The sequence below is a fragment of the Lissotriton vulgaris genome, chromosome 10, assembly GCF_964263255.1.
Source record: "Lissotriton vulgaris chromosome 10, aLisVul1.2, whole genome shotgun sequence".
Lineage (NCBI taxonomy): Eukaryota > Metazoa > Chordata > Amphibia > Caudata > Salamandridae > Lissotriton > Lissotriton vulgaris.
Genome location: NC_141698.1, coordinates 544,900,102 through 544,918,740, shown reverse-complemented (window position 1 = coordinate 544,918,740; position 18,639 = coordinate 544,900,102). Strand labels below are relative to the sequence as shown.

At 46.2% G+C, this 18,639-nt stretch overlaps 1 protein-coding gene across 2 annotated transcripts in view; it reads left to right on the top strand.

The window, feature by feature from the left end:
- The window catches only part of SRL (sarcalumenin), a 212,675-nt gene extending 194,254 nt beyond the window's left edge, over nucleotides 1-18,421 (top strand). For both annotated transcript variants that reach the window (XM_086941387.1, XM_086941386.1), the window contains 3 exons: nucleotides 8,866-8,982; nucleotides 10,212-10,445; nucleotides 14,167-18,421. In XM_086941387.1, the coding sequence (XP_086797513.1) occupies nucleotides 8,866-8,982; nucleotides 10,212-10,445; nucleotides 14,167-14,978 (1,163 nt within the window). In that variant the 3' untranslated portion in view covers nucleotides 14,979-18,421. The remainder of the gene's footprint in view (nucleotides 1-8,865; nucleotides 8,983-10,211; nucleotides 10,446-14,166) is intronic.
- The last annotated feature ends 218 nt before the right edge of the window (nucleotides 18,422-18,639 follow it).

The following is an 18,639-nucleotide window of genomic DNA, read 5'->3' as shown; positions in this document are numbered from 1 at the left end:
TAATGACTTTGACTTTTATGGATATTAGCGAACCACATTATAACAAACCCCCCAACTACCCCCTCACCCCGGATTGCGCCTGTGCCACATAAACCTATCCATCACATAACTTCACACCCGGGGATCCTGGTCCCTCCGAGCCATCCCGCACCTGCCACCATCATCCAAGAAATGCATATGAATTAGTCTGGCAAGCGTGCCTCTATGTCCTGTGGCGGGTCCAATTCTAGACCCCGGTAGTCCGCCCACCTCTTTCATATCTTGTAATGTTTGTGCGGGCACCCCCTGGCAAGGAAAATGGGTTGTTCTAGCCCCATACAAAAATCAAGCCCATTTTTCCATGCAGCCACCGATGGGGCCCTAGGTGCCTTCCAGGCCCTGGCGATATCCCTTTACGCTAATGTTAGGCCTAGTTGTAAAAGATGGCGTTTGTAAATATTGCCCCCCACTCCCTCCATAACATGCAGCAGGGCCAAACGCAGCGTGCAGGGGAACTCCCAACCCAATACCTCAAAGATGCAGGAGTATATCCCTCTCCAAAAGCCATTCAATGAGAGGCAGCTCCAGACCGTGTGTATAAGCGTACCGTCCTCCCGATGACAATAGAGGCACTCGAGAGAGGCAATCATTTCCGCCCTCCACAGGTGCTCTGTGGTGAAGTACACCCTGTGTAAGCACTTAAATTGCACTAGCCGTAGGTGCATTGCTATCGCTGCCCCTCGCGGGCCCGCTAGGGCCTCAGCCCAGTCCTCCTCCGCCAATTCACCTACGTCCGCCTCCCATGCATTCCTAAGCCTCTGTAGGCTGGGGGGAAAAGTAAATGACCAAAGTCTGGTATATGCGGGAGATCTTGCGATCCGGGAGGTCCCCCATGAAGACCTTCACTTCTATGAGGATTAGAGTCGGGTAGAGATTCCAGGCCCACTATGCTAGGGGCGATGGCGTGCCTAAATTGTAGGTAGCGGTTTCCCATGGTCCTGATGAAAGCCCAGTAAATTAAACGACAAGGACAAAAACATGTCGACCCCACTTTGAGTGGGAATAGCCAAACAAATTTATTTGGTAAAATTCCCCACACATACTTTTAATATGTCAGATTGGCTACTTAATAAACTTTTTTTGTAAGACACAGTATGGTAATTTTTAAGTCTCACCACTTTTCACCTACTGTTTCACAAACCCAGCTCCGCAGTAAATCTGGTGTTGTAGCACACCGGGGAGGCATTCGGCTTCACCCGGTGGGGCCCAGTAATGAAGCATGTCACCCCCAGGGTAGTGAGTGAGGGCCTTCTAAACAAATATTTGAATTTGTTTCCTTTCTTCCATGCTCTATATCTCTTTTTTTGTGAATCACACTCTTTCGTTGTTTATACTAGTCTAACAGGGGGATCAAGAGTGTACTTGTTTGATTTCCCTCTCTCTCTCATTGATTTTTAACCCTTATAACATTCCCCAAAACTGAGATGCCTATTGCGTCCCATCCATGGAAGCCCTGCAGTGCTGCCAGCTGAGGTAAGCGCCCGTTAGCCCAAAGAGAGGTCTCACGGGTCAAGGTATTCAACCACCTCATCCGGCGCAGAGCCTGCCTCCAGATCAGAAATACTACCTGCGTGGCCGACGGCAATGACCTCCGAAGCGAAGTGGTGTGGAGTATAGTATTGTATGGAGGGAATGGCGCCCCATAAGCTGCTGCTCAACAGCATATGCCAGGTCAGTATGAAAGGTCATCCGATGATGCGAGAACCCCACAGAAGGTAGACAGGAAGCATGTGTGCAAGGCCACCCTTACCTTTCCCCCCTCCCACAGAAACTGTCACAGCGCTGCATTCACTTGCTGAAACCATCAGGTGGGATTTGGTTTGGATGGTTCTGCAACTGGTAAAGGAGCCGGGGAAGCACCATCACCTTAAAAATTGCCGACCTGCCATAGGACAGGGGCATGCGGGGCCACACCTTAAGATCTTCCCGGGTACGGTCCCACACTGGAGCCAGATTGCGTTCCCAATTAGGTGAATAGATACATCCAGCTCGGAGTCGAAGGCCCTATCCATGTCGGCCAACAGGAGCTCCGCCGGTTCTCCCCGCTGGCCGCCACTGCCACATGTGCCCGCCTGATATTATGACGGGTCGCCCTCTGGGACATGCACCCAGCCTGGTCGAGGTGCCCTAGAGTGGAGATGTATGGTAGAAGCCGGTTGGCCAATGCCTTAGCCAAGACCTTCGCCTCCACGTTCAGGAGTGATATGGGACGATATGATGCATGCTGCTCCGTAGGTCTGCCATGTTTGAGGAACACCACCACCTCCGCAAGCCTTCCGGAGGAAGCGAGCCACGCTCCCGCGCCTCCTCCACCACCGGTCTAAAGTGTGGGGCCAGCTGTACAAAAACATTTTTTTTAAACTCGCTGGGGAATCCATTCGGTCCAAGAGCCTTCCCGCGGTTCAGTTCCCCCAGAGCCGTGCCCAACTCCTCATCCGTCAAAGGCCGATCCAGTCGGTCCCACACCTCACCAGAAACGGCCTTCGGTGGTAGGTCGTCTAATGAATTTAGCTAAGACGGCGGCTGTAAGGCATTCTTTCGGTGCGTAGAGGTCCTCATAATATGTAGCAAAACTTTCTGCAATAGCTGGGGGCTCGATAAGCGGCACCCCTGCTGGGCCCAGAACTCTCGGCAGGGCCTGGGAATGAAAGGCACCCTGGCACAGTCGATGCAGCATTTTGCTGGATTTTCCCCCCCACTGATAGACCCTGCTACGCGTCGCCAGCCAAGCCTGGCGGGCCTCGTCCAGCAGTAGTGCTGCATAGTTTTGCTGAGCCAATATTAGTTGCCGTCTGACTGGGCCGCTCTCCGCCTCCCGGCTTCTACCTTCCAGCGCCTCCACTTCAGCCTCTAGATGCAACAGTTCCTTCTTGCACTCCCCATGCGTCGCCACACACCAGGAAATATCCACCCCTCTCAGCGTGGGTTTTAGTGCCTTCCACAGTCCCGCAGCAGAAGAAACAGATCCTATATTGACTGTCAGATAGGGATCTATAGCTTCGGTCAGATTCTCCCTGTAGTCCTCTTTCTGCAGATGCCACACCGACATGCGCCATCTGAGTGGCTGACGCCCTGGACCTATCTGAAGTGTAAGGGCCACCGATGAATGATCCTGCAAGCCCCTGGGTAGAATGTCAGTCGACGCCACCCTGTGCGCTATCACCCTGGGGACGGAAAGGTAGTCGAGTCTCGAGAATGAATTATGTATTGTGGAGAGATATGTGTATTCTCGACGGGGTCCATGAATGTACCTCCAGACGTCTACCCAATCAAGTCCCGTCACTAGGGAGTATAATTTTGTGGGAGGAACATTCTCTACAACACCCCCACTCCTCCACCTATCCCGACCCAGTACCATGACGTCATTCCAGTCCCCTCCCACGAGTGAGAGCGTGTCTGGCATATCCGCCCAGATGTTCAGAAGCAGTTCCACTAAGTTCCATTGCAATGGCGGGGGAGCATAAACGCTGCCCAGTGTCGGAGTGTCTTCCCCAACTTTGCCCAGGATAAAAATGTAGCTCCCCTGGGTGTCTGACCAGTGTTTCTCAGGAATATATGGGACCCTGCGGTGAATCAATATCGCCACTCCCCGCAAACCTCACATGAAGCCTGAGTGGAAAATGTGTTGAAACCCATATCTCTACAGACACAGGGCCTTAGTGCCCATTAAGTGTGTTTCCTGTAGCAGGAGCATGTCGCCCCCCGCTCGCTTGGCCTGTTGCAATATGGCCCCACGTTTAATCTTGTCCAGAGCTCCGCGTACGTTCCAACTTACAATGCTCAGGGCACCAAGGGCCACCCTCTTCCCGCCCGTTGTGTCGGACATCCCAATAAGCATTTATGACCTTGACGAGTATGGATGCTCCTCGGTGTGTGTGCTAATCTGTAAGAACTGATTGTGGACGCGCAATCTAAAAACAAGAACAACCCCTCACCCCATAACTGCCCCCCCCCACTCCATCCCTCACAAACACTGAAGTATCTGTCGCAGTCGGATAGGAGCAGAATCCCCAACCGGGAGACAGGAACCATACCGCCCAATGGATCCCCAACTGACCACCCATGCCCCGCGGGCATTTCCCCCGCCAACAACTGCGTGGCAGAGAAACCAGCTGGGATTCCAAGCCTATCCGGCAATTAGTTCACAGTCTGAGGTCCCACAGCCCAAAGGAAACCCAAGGATCAGTCTGCCGAGGCCTGTCTTTCAGAAGCAGAGCACCCCCATGAGAGGGCGATGCTGGATTGAGAACGACGCCTGGACCTTGACCTCCTACTTCCCGTCAGCTGGCCCCGGGGTCCCCTCCGAGCCACCTCGCTCGAGGATGAATCCGATTCCCTACCAGGTGGTGTATGGACTCGCATCTGCACAGTCTCATCTGTCCATTTAAAAACCTCCTCCGGGGAATCAAAGAAGTGCGTATGAGAGCGGTACCCCACTCTCAGGCGGGCTGGAAATAACAGGGCATACGGGAGCTTGAGGTCCCGGAGGCGGGCCTTCGCTGCAAGAAATGATTGCCGCTGCTGCTGCACCAGTCACATGTAATCCAGTAATATAAGGATGCGTGTACTATTATAAATAAGGGGTTCCTTGGCTCGGGCCTGCTTCAAGATAGTGTTGCAGTCCAAGTAATTCAGGAGATTTGCTATGATTGGTTGGGGGCGAGCCCCTTGCGGGGGCTTCTGCATAAGCGCCCTGTGTGCCCGTTCCACCACAAAGCAGCGGGAGAGAACATCGGGGGAGCCAGCCCTTCAGCCACTGTGTCAGGAAGCGCTCCACGCTGTCCCCCTGGCAGCCCTCCGGGAATCCTACAAAGCGGAGGTTGTTGCGCCGGGCACGTCCCTCGGCATCCTCCGCAATCATCGCCAGTCCCTTTTGGATTGTCTCCATGGCCGCCACCTTCTTCTTCAGGGTAGTGACATCAACTTCAACCACCGAGATGCCAGTCTCAGCCTCCGTAATGTGCGCCACTGCGTTGTGCACATCTTCTCGCTGCAGCATTACATCGGAGCCGACTGCCCCAATTTTGGTGTCGAGCATATTCCTGGATTGGGTAATGGCGGCCAGGAGTGTCGCATTATCCGGCACTTGCCCCTGCTATCCCGCTGTTCCTGCCGCCGCTCCTGCCCCGGTGAACTTGTCAATTGGGCCTTGTTTGGTCTGGCTCCCACTGCCCTTATCTTCCGTCATGACTGTCAGCAAGGCATTCCACACAGGCACCCAAGGGCGTCAGATGCGAGTTACTCCAGCAGGCAGGCGCGGTCCAAGTTCGCCGCCACGTGGTTCACTTCCAGGACGGTCTCACACCCCCTCCTCCGTCTTGCAGCTAGACCCTACCACCGAGCCCCCAACAGGCCCTAGCCCCTAACGAGGGGAGAACTGGGGGGGGGGGAGTGAGGGGGCAAAAAGTATCCAGCCGTCCCACTCCTGCGCGGGATCCCTGGCCCCACGTCCACTCCAGGGGCCTGCACCTTCCCCGCTATCACTGGGAGTCTCGCCCACTTCTGGGACTAGCAGTCACTCCTTCAGTGCCGCAGCAGAGACCCAAAATGACGGTCCACACCACAAGCAGTGGTGAAAACCAGCGGCTGCCCGCCGGCCTGAGCCTCACCAAGGGGGACAGCGTCGGAGCCAAACCCAGCTTCTAGACAGGCCCCAGACACCATTCTGTCCCGTCCAACCAGCTCCAGAGACCCGATCCGCATCCAGGCGGGCCCTCCGGTGTTCCTCCGCTCTGGGGCACTGCCCCTCCCCTCCCCCCGTGGCCCAGCACAGCCGCCGAGTATCACAGCCGGTAGACCCAGGAGGAGATCGAACAACACAGGGGAGCAGCAGTCAACGCGGATCCCACAATTATTAGCGCGTGGGTCCCTGGTGCCACAATCACCCTCTCCTAGCTGCAGATGTATGCGCGGCCGCCCCGGGCTGCACAATATGGCCGCCGGCTCACCACCGTCACCACTGCCAAGAGCTCCTACCTCCGTGGCCCGATTCTGCCACCGACGTTCGTCGCAGTACTCCTCCGTGTGTGAGACTTTCCCGGCTATCGCGCCTGGGCTCTTCTCTGCCAGGTAGTCACGGGGGACGCTGACAGTCTCGCGACCTACTCTTCCGCCGCTCTGTCGCCCGTGCCCCGTCTCCGTCTCCGTCTGGTCTAATCAGGAGAGTCCCAGGCTTCACGCAGTGCGCCTCCCCCTCAGGCCGCGGCCGCAATGAGCGCTCCGATCCTCGCTGCAGCACCTTCCTCCGGGAAACATCATTTACCACGAAGGCATTACCACTACTAACGTTTACCACGTGACACTTACCACGCAAACGTCTTTACAACGAGGGTGCCTTCCACGACGTCTTTACCACGGGCTGGGGGGGAGACGTGGTATTCTTTCAAGTCGTTCTGCGTGGGCTTGGGGGGGTAGAGGGGGGGGCTCGGAGGGGGGCTGGGGGGGGGAGCCGGGGGGGGGTCTCCCCCCCCCCCAAAAAAACAAGCAGGTTACTTTAAAAAAAAACGAACATAATTTTAGAAGAAAAAGGAAAGAGCCACTCCCCCAAAGACGGGTACGTCAAAAAAGCCGTCCTTTTTTTATTTTGGTATACGTGTTTTGACGCTTGTTTCCATGGAGGATGGAAGTAAGGGCTCGTAGAGAAAGACGTGCAGGTAAGACGTTTCTACGCGTAGTAAAATCCTACGTTGTAAATACCAGCATGGTAAAGCCACTTGCGATCTAAAATTCGCGTGGTAAAGCCATGCGTGGTAATTGAAATCGTGGTATAATCATATATTCCCTTCCTCCACTTCAGGGCTCACTCAGTAGGATGACCCAACTTCCCAGTGGCACTCGATCTGTGTTCATACCGATGCTAGGTCGGATAGGCAGGATCAGTGTACAAGATTATGCGGGGCTGGCCAGAGCGCGATCAAGACATGACCACCATCTTCGCCGGCCAAGCCACACCCCCAACATATTGGATTTTAACATTTTAATTTATGATGAAGGTGGAGAATGTTTTTTTTTTTTTTAATGGTTGAAGGATACTATAGTGTTAATCTTTGTGTTGGGTACATGGTCATACTTAAGATCAGAGTAATCCTGAAGATGATTAAATCACAAACATTGTAAACTTGAATTTAAATTTGGCACAGTGGAATTGTTTTATAATTGTCTAGTAGGCTGGCTTCAGTGAGAAAAACCCTTTTATTAGTTGTTGCAAACACATTGTTCATGGAATAGAAGTAGCCTTTGAGCAGCTCTAGCTGCATTTGTAAGTACAAACTAGAATTAGAGAAGTGAAATAGATTGCGTAAACTGGGTTGAAAGAATGGAAAGAGAAGACTGGAAGACTTGCAGCTACAGGCTTGCTCTTGCTGCTCTGTGTGTAAGAAACGTGGCAGTCAGTTGAGAGGCTGCTGACAGGACATAGAAATGCTGTGACCTTGGGTGAAGTTGTAGCCTAGGAAGGCAAGACAGTGAATCGGTTTGGGAATGGCCTTGAGTGATCCAAATTTTCTAGTAAATAGTAAAGAAACAGATTTTATAATTAATTATATGGAAATGGAGATGTCACTGTTCTCGTGCATTCCCTCCGTGATGGATTGGTTACATGATGATATGATAACATTTGTAGACACCAGGTTTGACCACAGTGCTATATAGTCCTGTTGAAGAGACAGAAGACGTGAATAGTGACTATCTATACATTTTCCCAAATTTCTTTCTTAATTTTCATCACTATGTGAGGAGGCAAGTGTGGATTTATGTTATTGATATAATGAAACGAGTAAATTAGGAGAGGAGTAGACATGACACACTGAGTATGGAGATGACGAAAAGACACAAGGAGAAAATTATAGGACATGAGCAGAGAAGAGGTCCCAAAGTATATCTGTGGTCTACTTTGTGATAAGATGGAATGAGACGATAAAGAAGCTAAGTACAATATGTAAACCTGTATGTAGATACAGTTTAACAGGAGGCATGCGTTGTATGTCACAAATTCTGTATAGCTGTGTGACAGAGAAGGAACTGTGAACAGGAGGCTTTGCAGGATCAGTGTCACTACAATTAATGTGGTAGAAGGAGAAGATAGGAATCCTCTTTGTCAGGGGTCTAAAACAACAGTAGTTCTTGCAGAAACAGCTTTAAGAGAATAAAATAGCTATGTGCTGTTTATCTGTGGAGTATAGTACAGCCCAATGATTTGGAATAGTGACTCAAGAAACATCAGCCAATTGTATACATCTTCTGTGGCTTGTCCATTTTTGTTCTTCAGGGCACAAGTGGAAGCCCTGAATAGGAATATGTTGAGGTTCTTCTGACTAGCCACTCTCTTCTTAATATATTAGTTGGTTGCACTGTAGCTGGGGATCTTCTCTCCCTCCAGTAACTTTGTTGTCTAGGGCTGCTAATTGCAAGCTTATTCCAGGCCAATAAAGAAATAAACTTAACTGTAGGCAAAATGATGTGATTGGAGAGTGCTTGCAACAAGACTGACTAAAACTGCTCCTTGGGCCTAGAGTTGATGAGCAGCTGTGGGATAGCTGAGACTGTAATCTTTGCCTCCTCCCCATATGGAGTATTCCGCATGACCAAAGCTTGATCATTTCAAAAGACATGCACGCTATTTCAGGCTTTGGCTTTGACCTGCAAGGGTTTTTCTGACTGGTGGAGATGGAATGTTGTCGTATACTCTGATTTTGCTTTTCAAAAGCCTAAGATTCTGAAATTCTTTCCATTAGTTTTTATGGAATGCTTGCTGGGGTCAGGTCAAGGCTGGTATAAAACAGAGGCTTATTTTGTTTTACTCTTGCCTCTTCTTGTTACCTCTCATAGATGGAGAAATCACCTCAAAGCCAATGGTGCTGTTCCTTGGACCATGGAGTGTTGGCAAATCCACCATGATCAACTACCTTCTAGGGTTGGACGAATCCCCTTCCCAGCTGTACACAGGTAACATGAGCTGTGATAGTGAAAGTGGACAAATAATGCTATAGCAACTCTTGAGTATGTGATAAGGTTATTAACCCTGTACAGGGGGTGACTTAACATCTCTGGCTATTGGTCAACGCTACACAATCTCAGTATGCAATTGATTCAAGACTGAAGCATGGCTCTGGCATATAAGTTGGTGTGATGCATGCATTATTGCCTAAGGATAAACATTGTGACTACAGGAAGTTTTAAGGCAAGTGACTTGCTGACTTTTATTCATCTGCTAGGGTAAATTACTGCTGCATAAGGTTGTAGAAATTAGCTCCTGGTAGATTTTCAATAATAAAAAATAACTAGATTAGACATGATCAACAATGTGTGCAGTCGGCTTTCGACTTGTTTCCCTGTGGATAACACTTTTACTATCGGCAGAAGAGCAAGGTCAAAGGCATTCTGCCTTTCCGCTGGACTGCATATCTTTAGCACAGAAACTGTCCCAGCAAGTCCTCCAAAAGCAATTCCTCTCTGAGGTACGTATGTGTTCGGAGTAGGTTACAAAGCGTTCCATAGGAGTAACCCATCCATACAGAATACCTTGCTTGTTATGGAGGCTTCAGAAGTACATCTCGTTGTCATATTCCAAATTGTCATCGCTAACCCAAATCTTAGACCATGCTGTATTTGCAATTTTCATTACAATAGTTTACAGAGTTGTTAATTGGGTATATTATTGCCGGCACCATTCTACCCAAACACCCTGAGTCTGTAAACACATGAACATGAATCTGTACTATTATGGACTGGGCATATCCATGGTTTGTAATTCTACAGTGAGATAATTGGTATACGTGCTGATGGACCTGCTAGTTTTACGTCCTTTTCCCAATACCACTACCTTCTCTTCTAGGTTGTTTTTATTTTTCTCTGAAATATTATGTACCTTTCAGAGATAACGGACAAAAGAAAAAAGAAGAAAGGATGATAAGGAATATTGCACTTATATTTACTTAATCTGGAAATGGGGGATGACGTCAGTTTGTGTGTGAAGGAGGCAGATATGCTTATTATGTATGTATGTGGTATTTGAATAGCGTGAACCTAGACAAAAGGCAATGTAGTGCTGTACATGTCCAAAGCTCTTTGTCTAACAGACACTGAAAAGGTAGCTGGATTTTGGGAGCAGAGGTGTACTGCAACTTTATCATGATGTGTTTTTTAGTTCTTGACCTTGGTTCTCTCTTTGGCAGGTGCGGAGCCAACTACCTCTGAGTTCACCGTCCTTATGCATGGGCCAAAAGTGAAGACCATTGAGGGTATTGTGATGGCAGCGGACAGTGCGCGATCCTTCTCTCCTCTGGAGAAGTTTGGCCAGAACTTCCTGGAGAAGCTTATTGGAATTGAGTTTCCTCACAAGCTGCTTGAGAGGGTGTCCTTTGTGGACACGCCAGGTATCATCGAAAATCGGAAACAACAAGAGAGAGGTATGTCCTACATTTTCACAGAGTCGGGGGCTCCCCAAGCACAATCTTCAAGTCCTAATGTTGTTAGTGAAGTAAAGTGCACACTTTAACTTAAGTTGAAAATACCAAATAAGTAAAATAATTTGCACTTTCTACATAACTATTTCAACCTTGAATTCTGGTAAGGTAATAATACAGATAATTATTTTAATTTGCCCGCCAGTAAGCTAGGCATTAGTACACGTCACGTTTTGATTGTGGTGGGTTGATAAAATAAATACCATTAAGATAGGAATTTGTGTTTTTTAAGTACTAGCTGTTAGGGGTATAGATTTCCCCAGTCTATGAGCATGATTGTGCACTTTGACCTTTAGTGACCCCTTTAGAGTCACAACTCCAGCATATGAATACAGAATCTAACATCATTTTGAATGATAGTTTTAGCTGTTGTTGACAGTAGCAATCTGCCATGGTCTTTATGGCGGTCAACACAATGGGGTAACCCAGTGTCCCTCAGAGTCTGGGTAAATATATAATGAACTACAATGGCTCTGCCGGGGAGCAACAATTGCTTTGTTGAACAGGATCATTAAAAATATTTAGAACTATGGAAACTTATATTCACTTAAAGAATCCAGTGACAAAGCAATGTGTGCAACAAACCCAAAAACAGGTATCAGAACACCATGAAAAAAATTAAGACTCAACGCACTTGCTAGAAAATTATTACATTTTTAATCAGATAATCAGGACTGTACATTAGTTCAAGCTGTCCAAGAAAGACGAAATTCGGAAGTGACAACAGTGGAGTGGTGTGGCTCACTGGTTAGAGGCGGCAGACCCGGAAGCAGAGAACGCCCCGGGACCAGGGTTCGATTCCCGACGCGGCAGGGTCGTGGACCAGGGTCAACGGACTCGATAATTCTCACCTCGGTGCCTACTCTAACCAGGGATCACACTCGGCAACTCTGGGCATTAAGCTTGCCTCATCTCTACAACTGCCCCCCACAGATGCCGGGGAAGCCTGGTTTCACCTTGGAGATACCCAGAAGGGACCATCTCACAGGGAAAGCCAGGACGGGTTCCCCAGCGGTCTTCAGCGCCAGGACACCCCGAGATGGGGTAACAGTGCGCTTTACAAGTATCATCTTTACAAGTATCATCATTACATTACAAGTGTTTCAGCGTGACATCGGTGCTCAGTGCAGGTGACAAAGTGAATATGTACAATTGTGAACCTATGTACAAATATATACAATTCTCATGAATGGTCAGAACAAAAATTGTAGAAATCTCTCTGGTAAGGGCTAGATTGCTCCACACTGGGACCCAGAGATCTCTAAGACTGAACCAGGTTTAGTGTCAACGTTTCGACCCTAGCAACGCAGAACTGATGTGTTGCGGTGGGTCTTCATCAGGACGAGAGGACAGCCACAGATGTGGGGAGGCGTCCCGCGTAGTGGGGGTCGGCCAGATTGATCTGTTGAAATCAGGAAAGACGCAGTGTGTCACCAGGCCCGGACTGACCATTGCGGGCACCGGGCAATCCCCCGGGGCGCTGCACGGGTGGGGGCCGGTTTGGGCCCCTGGGGGCCGTTTTTGCAGCGTAGCTGCAAAATCGGCCCTGTAACAAAATCGGCCAAAAACCGGCCCTGGCAAAGAGCTCGGCCGCACCTCCAACCCCCCCCCCCCCGAGTGGGGAGGGGGGGGGCGGCCGAGCACTTTGCCGGGGCCGATTTTGGTTCCCAGTCCGGCCTTGTGTGTCACAGTCACGGAGCAGGAATAATGGCTACTCTCCAAGGGAAAACAATAGAATCAGCGCCAATGTCCTATGGCTAACTCTGAGGTCTGGCAGGATTATAAGGCAAAAAAACACTGGTAATTCACTGTTGCTAATAATGTCCTGATCTGTACCAAGTATCAGAACCAGGCCAACAGGGTCCGATTCCTTTGGCTGGCTGTGAAGGCTTGAAATTCCTTGAATGAAAGGGCTCTGTGTGGCTAATAATTTGGCATAAGTATCCAGACAATAAGTCCGTGGAAAACCAGCGTCTGCTCGGTATTGATTTCCCTTTGAGAACTTCAGAGAAACCTCGAAAAGTTAGTGTTTTGAAAATTCGACATAAATGGCCACAGACCTGTGTTGAGGACTTGAGCAAGCAAGCTGCCAAACATGGGGTAAATAGGTGCAATGTAATAGTGCAAATGATCATTGCCTTTGGAAGAGCCCATAGGCAGTACCTTTTCTGTCTGAAAGAATAACCTGTCCTCATGGAACTTCTTCAGATCCCCCTTTACAACTTTCAAGCAATCATAAGCATATACTTATGTTTGCATCCTAAAAAGAATGGGACAGCACTGTGAAGATTAGGAATGCTGGACTATGATGCAGGTTCTCTCCTCTCGTCTGTATCAGCAAATCTGATCTGTTAAGCAATTTAATGGGAGGGAACTGTGAGAGGAGAAGAATTATGTGTGAGTATGATCTTTCCTTTGTTGAGGTCTGACTATGAAGGTCTGTCCATGATTCAGTGGTGGAAACTTGTAGACACTATTGCAGATTACTGAATGACAAGAAATTATATGTGTCTACAATCCATGTGTGTTCTAGAAAGACCTGTTTAGGTAGCACCCTAAAGCTTGAATGTGTGGTCACATAATCTTGATTCAGTTTCTCCTCCATTTGATTCCCAAGTTCCTGATGACGTTCTCTGGGAACACGATAAACATCAAATGTGAAAGAATCATCTTGTATATGTTTCAGCTTGTATCGGATAAGAAATATATTATCACATGCACTGAATGAGTCAACAGGTTCACCAGATTTTTTTCGTTTTTCACTTTTAAGGATTGAGATGTAAGGGTTGTCTGCAACAGTTGTACTACAGCTGTATAGCAGAGATTGTCTTTTCTATCTCTACAGTCCCATGAATAGATCACAACTGAAGATATTTTATTCCATGATTATTTTTCCAGTTTTTCATCTAAACTCCTTAGCATTTCATAATGGTTGTACGTTATTAGTCTTTCGCCTCACTCAATTTCCAGGTCAAAAGTTACTTTAATAAGGTTACTTATTTTCGCATTTTGTTTTCTTTTTTTCATAATATTCCTGAATTTCAAACTGATGCTTAAATGTTGGACTCATTTCTGTTCCTGTTTGCTTAGTTCAGATAGCATCAGCAAGGTGAATTTGGCCACTGCCCTAAGTCTTGTGTCTGAAATCAGACAGTCCTACCAGAAACATGAAAGCATCCTTTAGTACTCAACTAGTATCAGATATTATTCAGGCCCAGTTAATCTCTGGTTACAAACCCCTAGGCCTTCTAGAATGGGTAGTGCTTTCAGTAAAATCTGTGACCCGAATAACAGATGTTAGTCCCAATTTTACAGCTCTACATTAAGAGGTTAGTAAAGTATTAAATAGTTCAATCACTATAGAAAGTCCTCGGAAAAGCCCACGCAAACCTGAGCAAAGGTATCTATGTAATCAGTGGAAATACAGTAAAATCATTGGTGCACATCAAATAATACAAACAACATTCTCTAGCAATATGGACCCCAGTGTTCTACTATGCATTCTGTTTTCATGTTGGCCAGCCTTATAATGCCTTGAAACATTTTGAGGAATGATGCTGTCCATTTTGTTTGCAGAAGTATAAATGGATTTGATTTTTAGGTACTGGTAACTAAATACGTTTTTGTTCTAATCATCTCAATATCTTCTCTTCCTTTGTTAAAGGTTACCCATTCAATGATGTGTGCCAGTGGTTCATTGATAGAGCTGACCTCATCTTTGTAGTCTTCGACCCAACAAAGCTAGATGTTGGATTGGAGTTGGAGATGCTTTTCCGCCAGTTGAAGGGTCGTGAGTCCCAAATCAGAATTATCTTGAACAAAGCAGACAGTCTTGCAACACAAGAGCTAATGAGAGTGTATGGTGCCCTCTTCTGGAGCTTGGCTCCACTGATCAATGTCACAGAGCCACCAAGAGTCTATGTCAGCTCCTTCTGGCCTGCAGACTACCACCCTGAGACACACAAAGAACTGTTCCTTAAAGAGGAGATCTCCCTTCTCGAAGACCTTAATCAGGTGATTGAAAACAGACTGGAGAACAAAATTGCTTTCATTCGCCAGCATGCCATTCGGGTCCGCATCCATGCCCTCCTGGTTGACCGCTACCTGCAGACATATAAAGAAAAGATGACATTTTTTAGCGATGGGGAGTTAGTCTTCAAGGACATCGTTGATGACCCAGACAAGTTCTTCATTTTCAAGTCCATCCTGGCCAAGACCAATGTCAGCAAGTTTGACCTTCCCAACCGTGAGGCCTACAAGGACTTCTTTGGTGTCAATCCCATAACCAACTTTAAGCTTCTTTCGCAGCAGTGTTCCTACATTGGAGGCTGTTTCCTTGAGAAAATTGAAAGAGCTATCACCCATGAGCTTCCAGATCTCCTGGGCAGCATTGGCCTGGGGAAGAAGCCAGGGGCTCTCAACTGTGAAGCAACTGGATGCGGAGAGACCCCAAAGAACCGTTATAGAAAACAATAACCTTTCTGTGTCCTGTCAGCCATTCATGTGATCCAGTGGTGAATGAGCTTTTGTCTTATCTGTCAAAGAAGTCATGGTTTATTAATCCTTTGAGTACCAAGCAGACAATAGCCATGACTTAAGTCAAGGCATAGACAAGGGAGGAGAAGAGGGTAGGGCATGGAAAGGAAAATATAAATGTAATGATGGGCATGCAATTTTATAAATTATTGTAACAAAAAGAGATTTAAAAATGAATGAAAGCTCTGCATCACAGCTAGATTCATAGTTGCATTGGATAGGTCATTAAATGCCAAACGATACGGGAAGTTAAATGTTTGAAGGCTTACGTAACAAGAAGATTCAAGTGGGGCTTTCAAAACTACTAGTTACTTGGTTCAGGTTGCTAGATTTCTTTGGGAAAATACAATTCAATTCCCACATTTTGTATTATGAAGGCACACTGCAAATACCTGTGTGCCTGTTAATCAAAGAAAACATGACTAGCTTTGGGATCAATGGGTAGGTTTCACGAACAGTTCAGTACCAAGGTAGAGTTTATAGTAAATGCTCAGCAATTTCATCTTGTTTAATTTATTTGGGTCCAGTCTGAGCCATTTTATAATCATAAGATTTGAATATATAATGTGCAAAACTCCATACCAGATTTATGTATACATTAATTATTCGTGCCACGTTGGCTTTATTGATCTATTACTGTTTCAATTATTGCTTTGTAATCCCCAACATAATCTGGTGACAATAGTCCAAGAAAATAAAATATCTTCAAAGACGATAAAGGTATTAGGCTGGGTATTCTTAAAAAATGAAGAGATATTTCATTTTGTATAATAATGCTTTTTATCTGGAAAAATTAAATGGCACAAACCATTTCGTTCATCTTGGCCTTCATCTGTATTCTCTAACAGGCTCTTCAATGCAGAGGCCACATTGTGTAAGTGCTTAACTCTTAGGCATTGGGTAGAAGGGGGATGTGACTGACAAATATTACATAGTGAGGGCAGTGGTGGCTGGCACAGTTGGTAAAGTATGCGAAAGAGGAAAGCATGCTGTATCTTTAGTGGAACAACAAGGGCGTGTCAGGTTTTTCTGGAAGGTGGTGTGCATTTCTTTTAACATTTTCAATTACATTTTGAATTTACATGGGGGGTGGATATATTGATACAATTTCTTTAACTCACTAAACTGGCAAAATGTAGGACAGAGCCCAAACACATATTTGTTTCAATAAATCACAATTGCATCCCTTAGAATAAAGGAAAAATGCACACCTTGACTTCAGGTAGATGTTTAGTGAAGGAAAATGAGTGGTGTAGCATGGGGAAGAGGATCAAGAGAGGAGCTGAAAACAAACATTTTGTCATCCCTGATGATAATATAAGCAGGGTCTCTACCAGTAGGATGCAGTTGCCTCCTAATGATGGAAGTCCAACGCCATGATTTAGCAAATAAAAATGGTGTTGTGAACAACGGTCTGTTGGTTAAAGTTGATACTTCCAATAAAAATGCCTGGTATCTTGTATTTTTAATGAGATGTTTTCTTTCCTGTGACATTATCTGGCTCTACTGCTAGATCAGGGCTGTATAGTTGGTTGATTGTGACCTGGAATGAGATTGCCAACAATAACATTGACACAAATACCTCACACTGGCACATTTACTAAAAAGGTATATAAGTAGACTGTATGGAAAAGATTCCCTAAACATTATTTTCCCAACTTTTACTTATTAATGATTTCATTTGGGTGTATGTCTTTGACTTGCTCTACTAGCTACACCAAAGTAAATACAGATGCTAAAAGATACATTGTGTGATCAATTAACTGATACACAAAGATCTAACTACAGAGCTATCTGGAGAGCTAGTTTGTGGGTATCTAACTTTGCAGATTTTTTAATGAGATATCAAAGTGGAAGGAACATTATAAGCAACTAGGAGGCATCATTCAGAGAAGAGTTCACCAGCCTGCAGAATTTCAACTTACATGAGTTTAACTCGAGTCGCCTCCTTAGAACTTCCAGGTTTAGCCTGCTATACATTTGAAGTCCCACCTTGTTCCCTGAGGTGTAGCTTGACCTTCGGGTACGGTTATGTTTTGTACTTTTTAGTAAGCAGAGAGGGTGGTTCTAAAGGAGAATTGGGTGCTTTACTTGTTATTACGTTTGATAAACTGTCAACACAGACTATTCCAACCTTTGTTAGCCAGTTCATTTTTCAATTGATTTATGATTTTCTGCTACTGGACGCTTTACACTCCCCCTAATCTCTAGTTTCATCTAATTTATTTTTTAAATGTTTAGTTAGAAAGGGGCAGTACAATAAAACGAAATGTGGAAAACGTTGTAGTCGGCAAGCTACACTCAGTAGCACTTTGATTAGTGACTTGCGTTTTTGGACCTAGAACAATCTAGTCTTTTGCTTAGTGGGGACGATGGCTCGGAAACTGAAAAAAAGCAGTTGGCTATAAGATGGTGATAAATAAATACACAGTGGAGGGGGAGTTATAATTGGATCAACAGTAACTGGGTAAACCTCAACCGTTCTGCAAAGATAAGAATACATAGATCCATTTGGGTTTTTGAACAAAGTTTAAAAGGACTCCCTGCACTCTTTGGGATAAAGTAACATAGAGGTTCAGTTCCAGGGAGATTTTGATAGAAAGGATAGTAGCGAGGCTGGGGGATGTTTAGGGGCCGCATTACTTTCAGCATTAAGAGATTCTTCACCTATACTTCACAGGTCACTCCAATAGAGTTGACTATCAGGACACTCCAACTCTCCTTGGTTGAGTGAAGCAATGATGTCTGCATCACCATACGCTGATAAAGACTCTGGCTGTAAAAATGTGTCAGGCATGTGTGATTATTCTAGAAAATACCTGACCATAATATCATTGCAGCCCGAACAACGTAGCCCTTCTGCTTCATAATACACAGCACTCCCCAGAACAGTTTGCCTTGGCTGTAAAAAGGTTGAACAGAACTTGGATCTCCTTGGAGTAGTATTTATAGCAGGTTACGCCACAGGCAGAGACAGACTAGCATCAAAGGAGATGAATCAGATTACAAAATAAGGCATTACAGAAGAAGCAGCGCAGTAGCAGTTAACACATACTTCCATTTATATGTATTATTTGTTTGTCTCTCTTTTCCCTGTCTGTTTCGTAAGTTCGTCTGACTCCGCTCCCTATGCTTTGCTCAGCAGACAAATCTCAAGACTAGTGTCCCACACAACCTTTGTCCTTTAGGTGTATCCCATTTTTCCTATGTGTAACCCCCTCTTTGATTTTCTTTGTTGCGGTTCTAAAGTCGCTCGAATGTTAATCAGCCTTCACTTCCCTTGTGGCTTTGTTGTGATTGGAAGCATGAGAACTGTCACATCCTTTCCAATTTTTAAGGCTAACAAAGTAGATGTCGATGAATCAATAAAAAGTTGAACAACCCTTTGACTGCATCTGTTGTTTCACTTTATCTGCATCTTGATTTTCTGCCGTCATACTTTATCTGTTCATAGCATGTGTGGCTATAGATGCACATGTTCTGCATACTCCTGCCATCCAGTGTTGGGCTCGGGCGTTTGCAGCTTGTTTTTATTTGAAGAATTCTTTTGAACCATGAGGTGTTTTTACTCTTCCTTTAGCTTGCAATGCACATGGGCGTA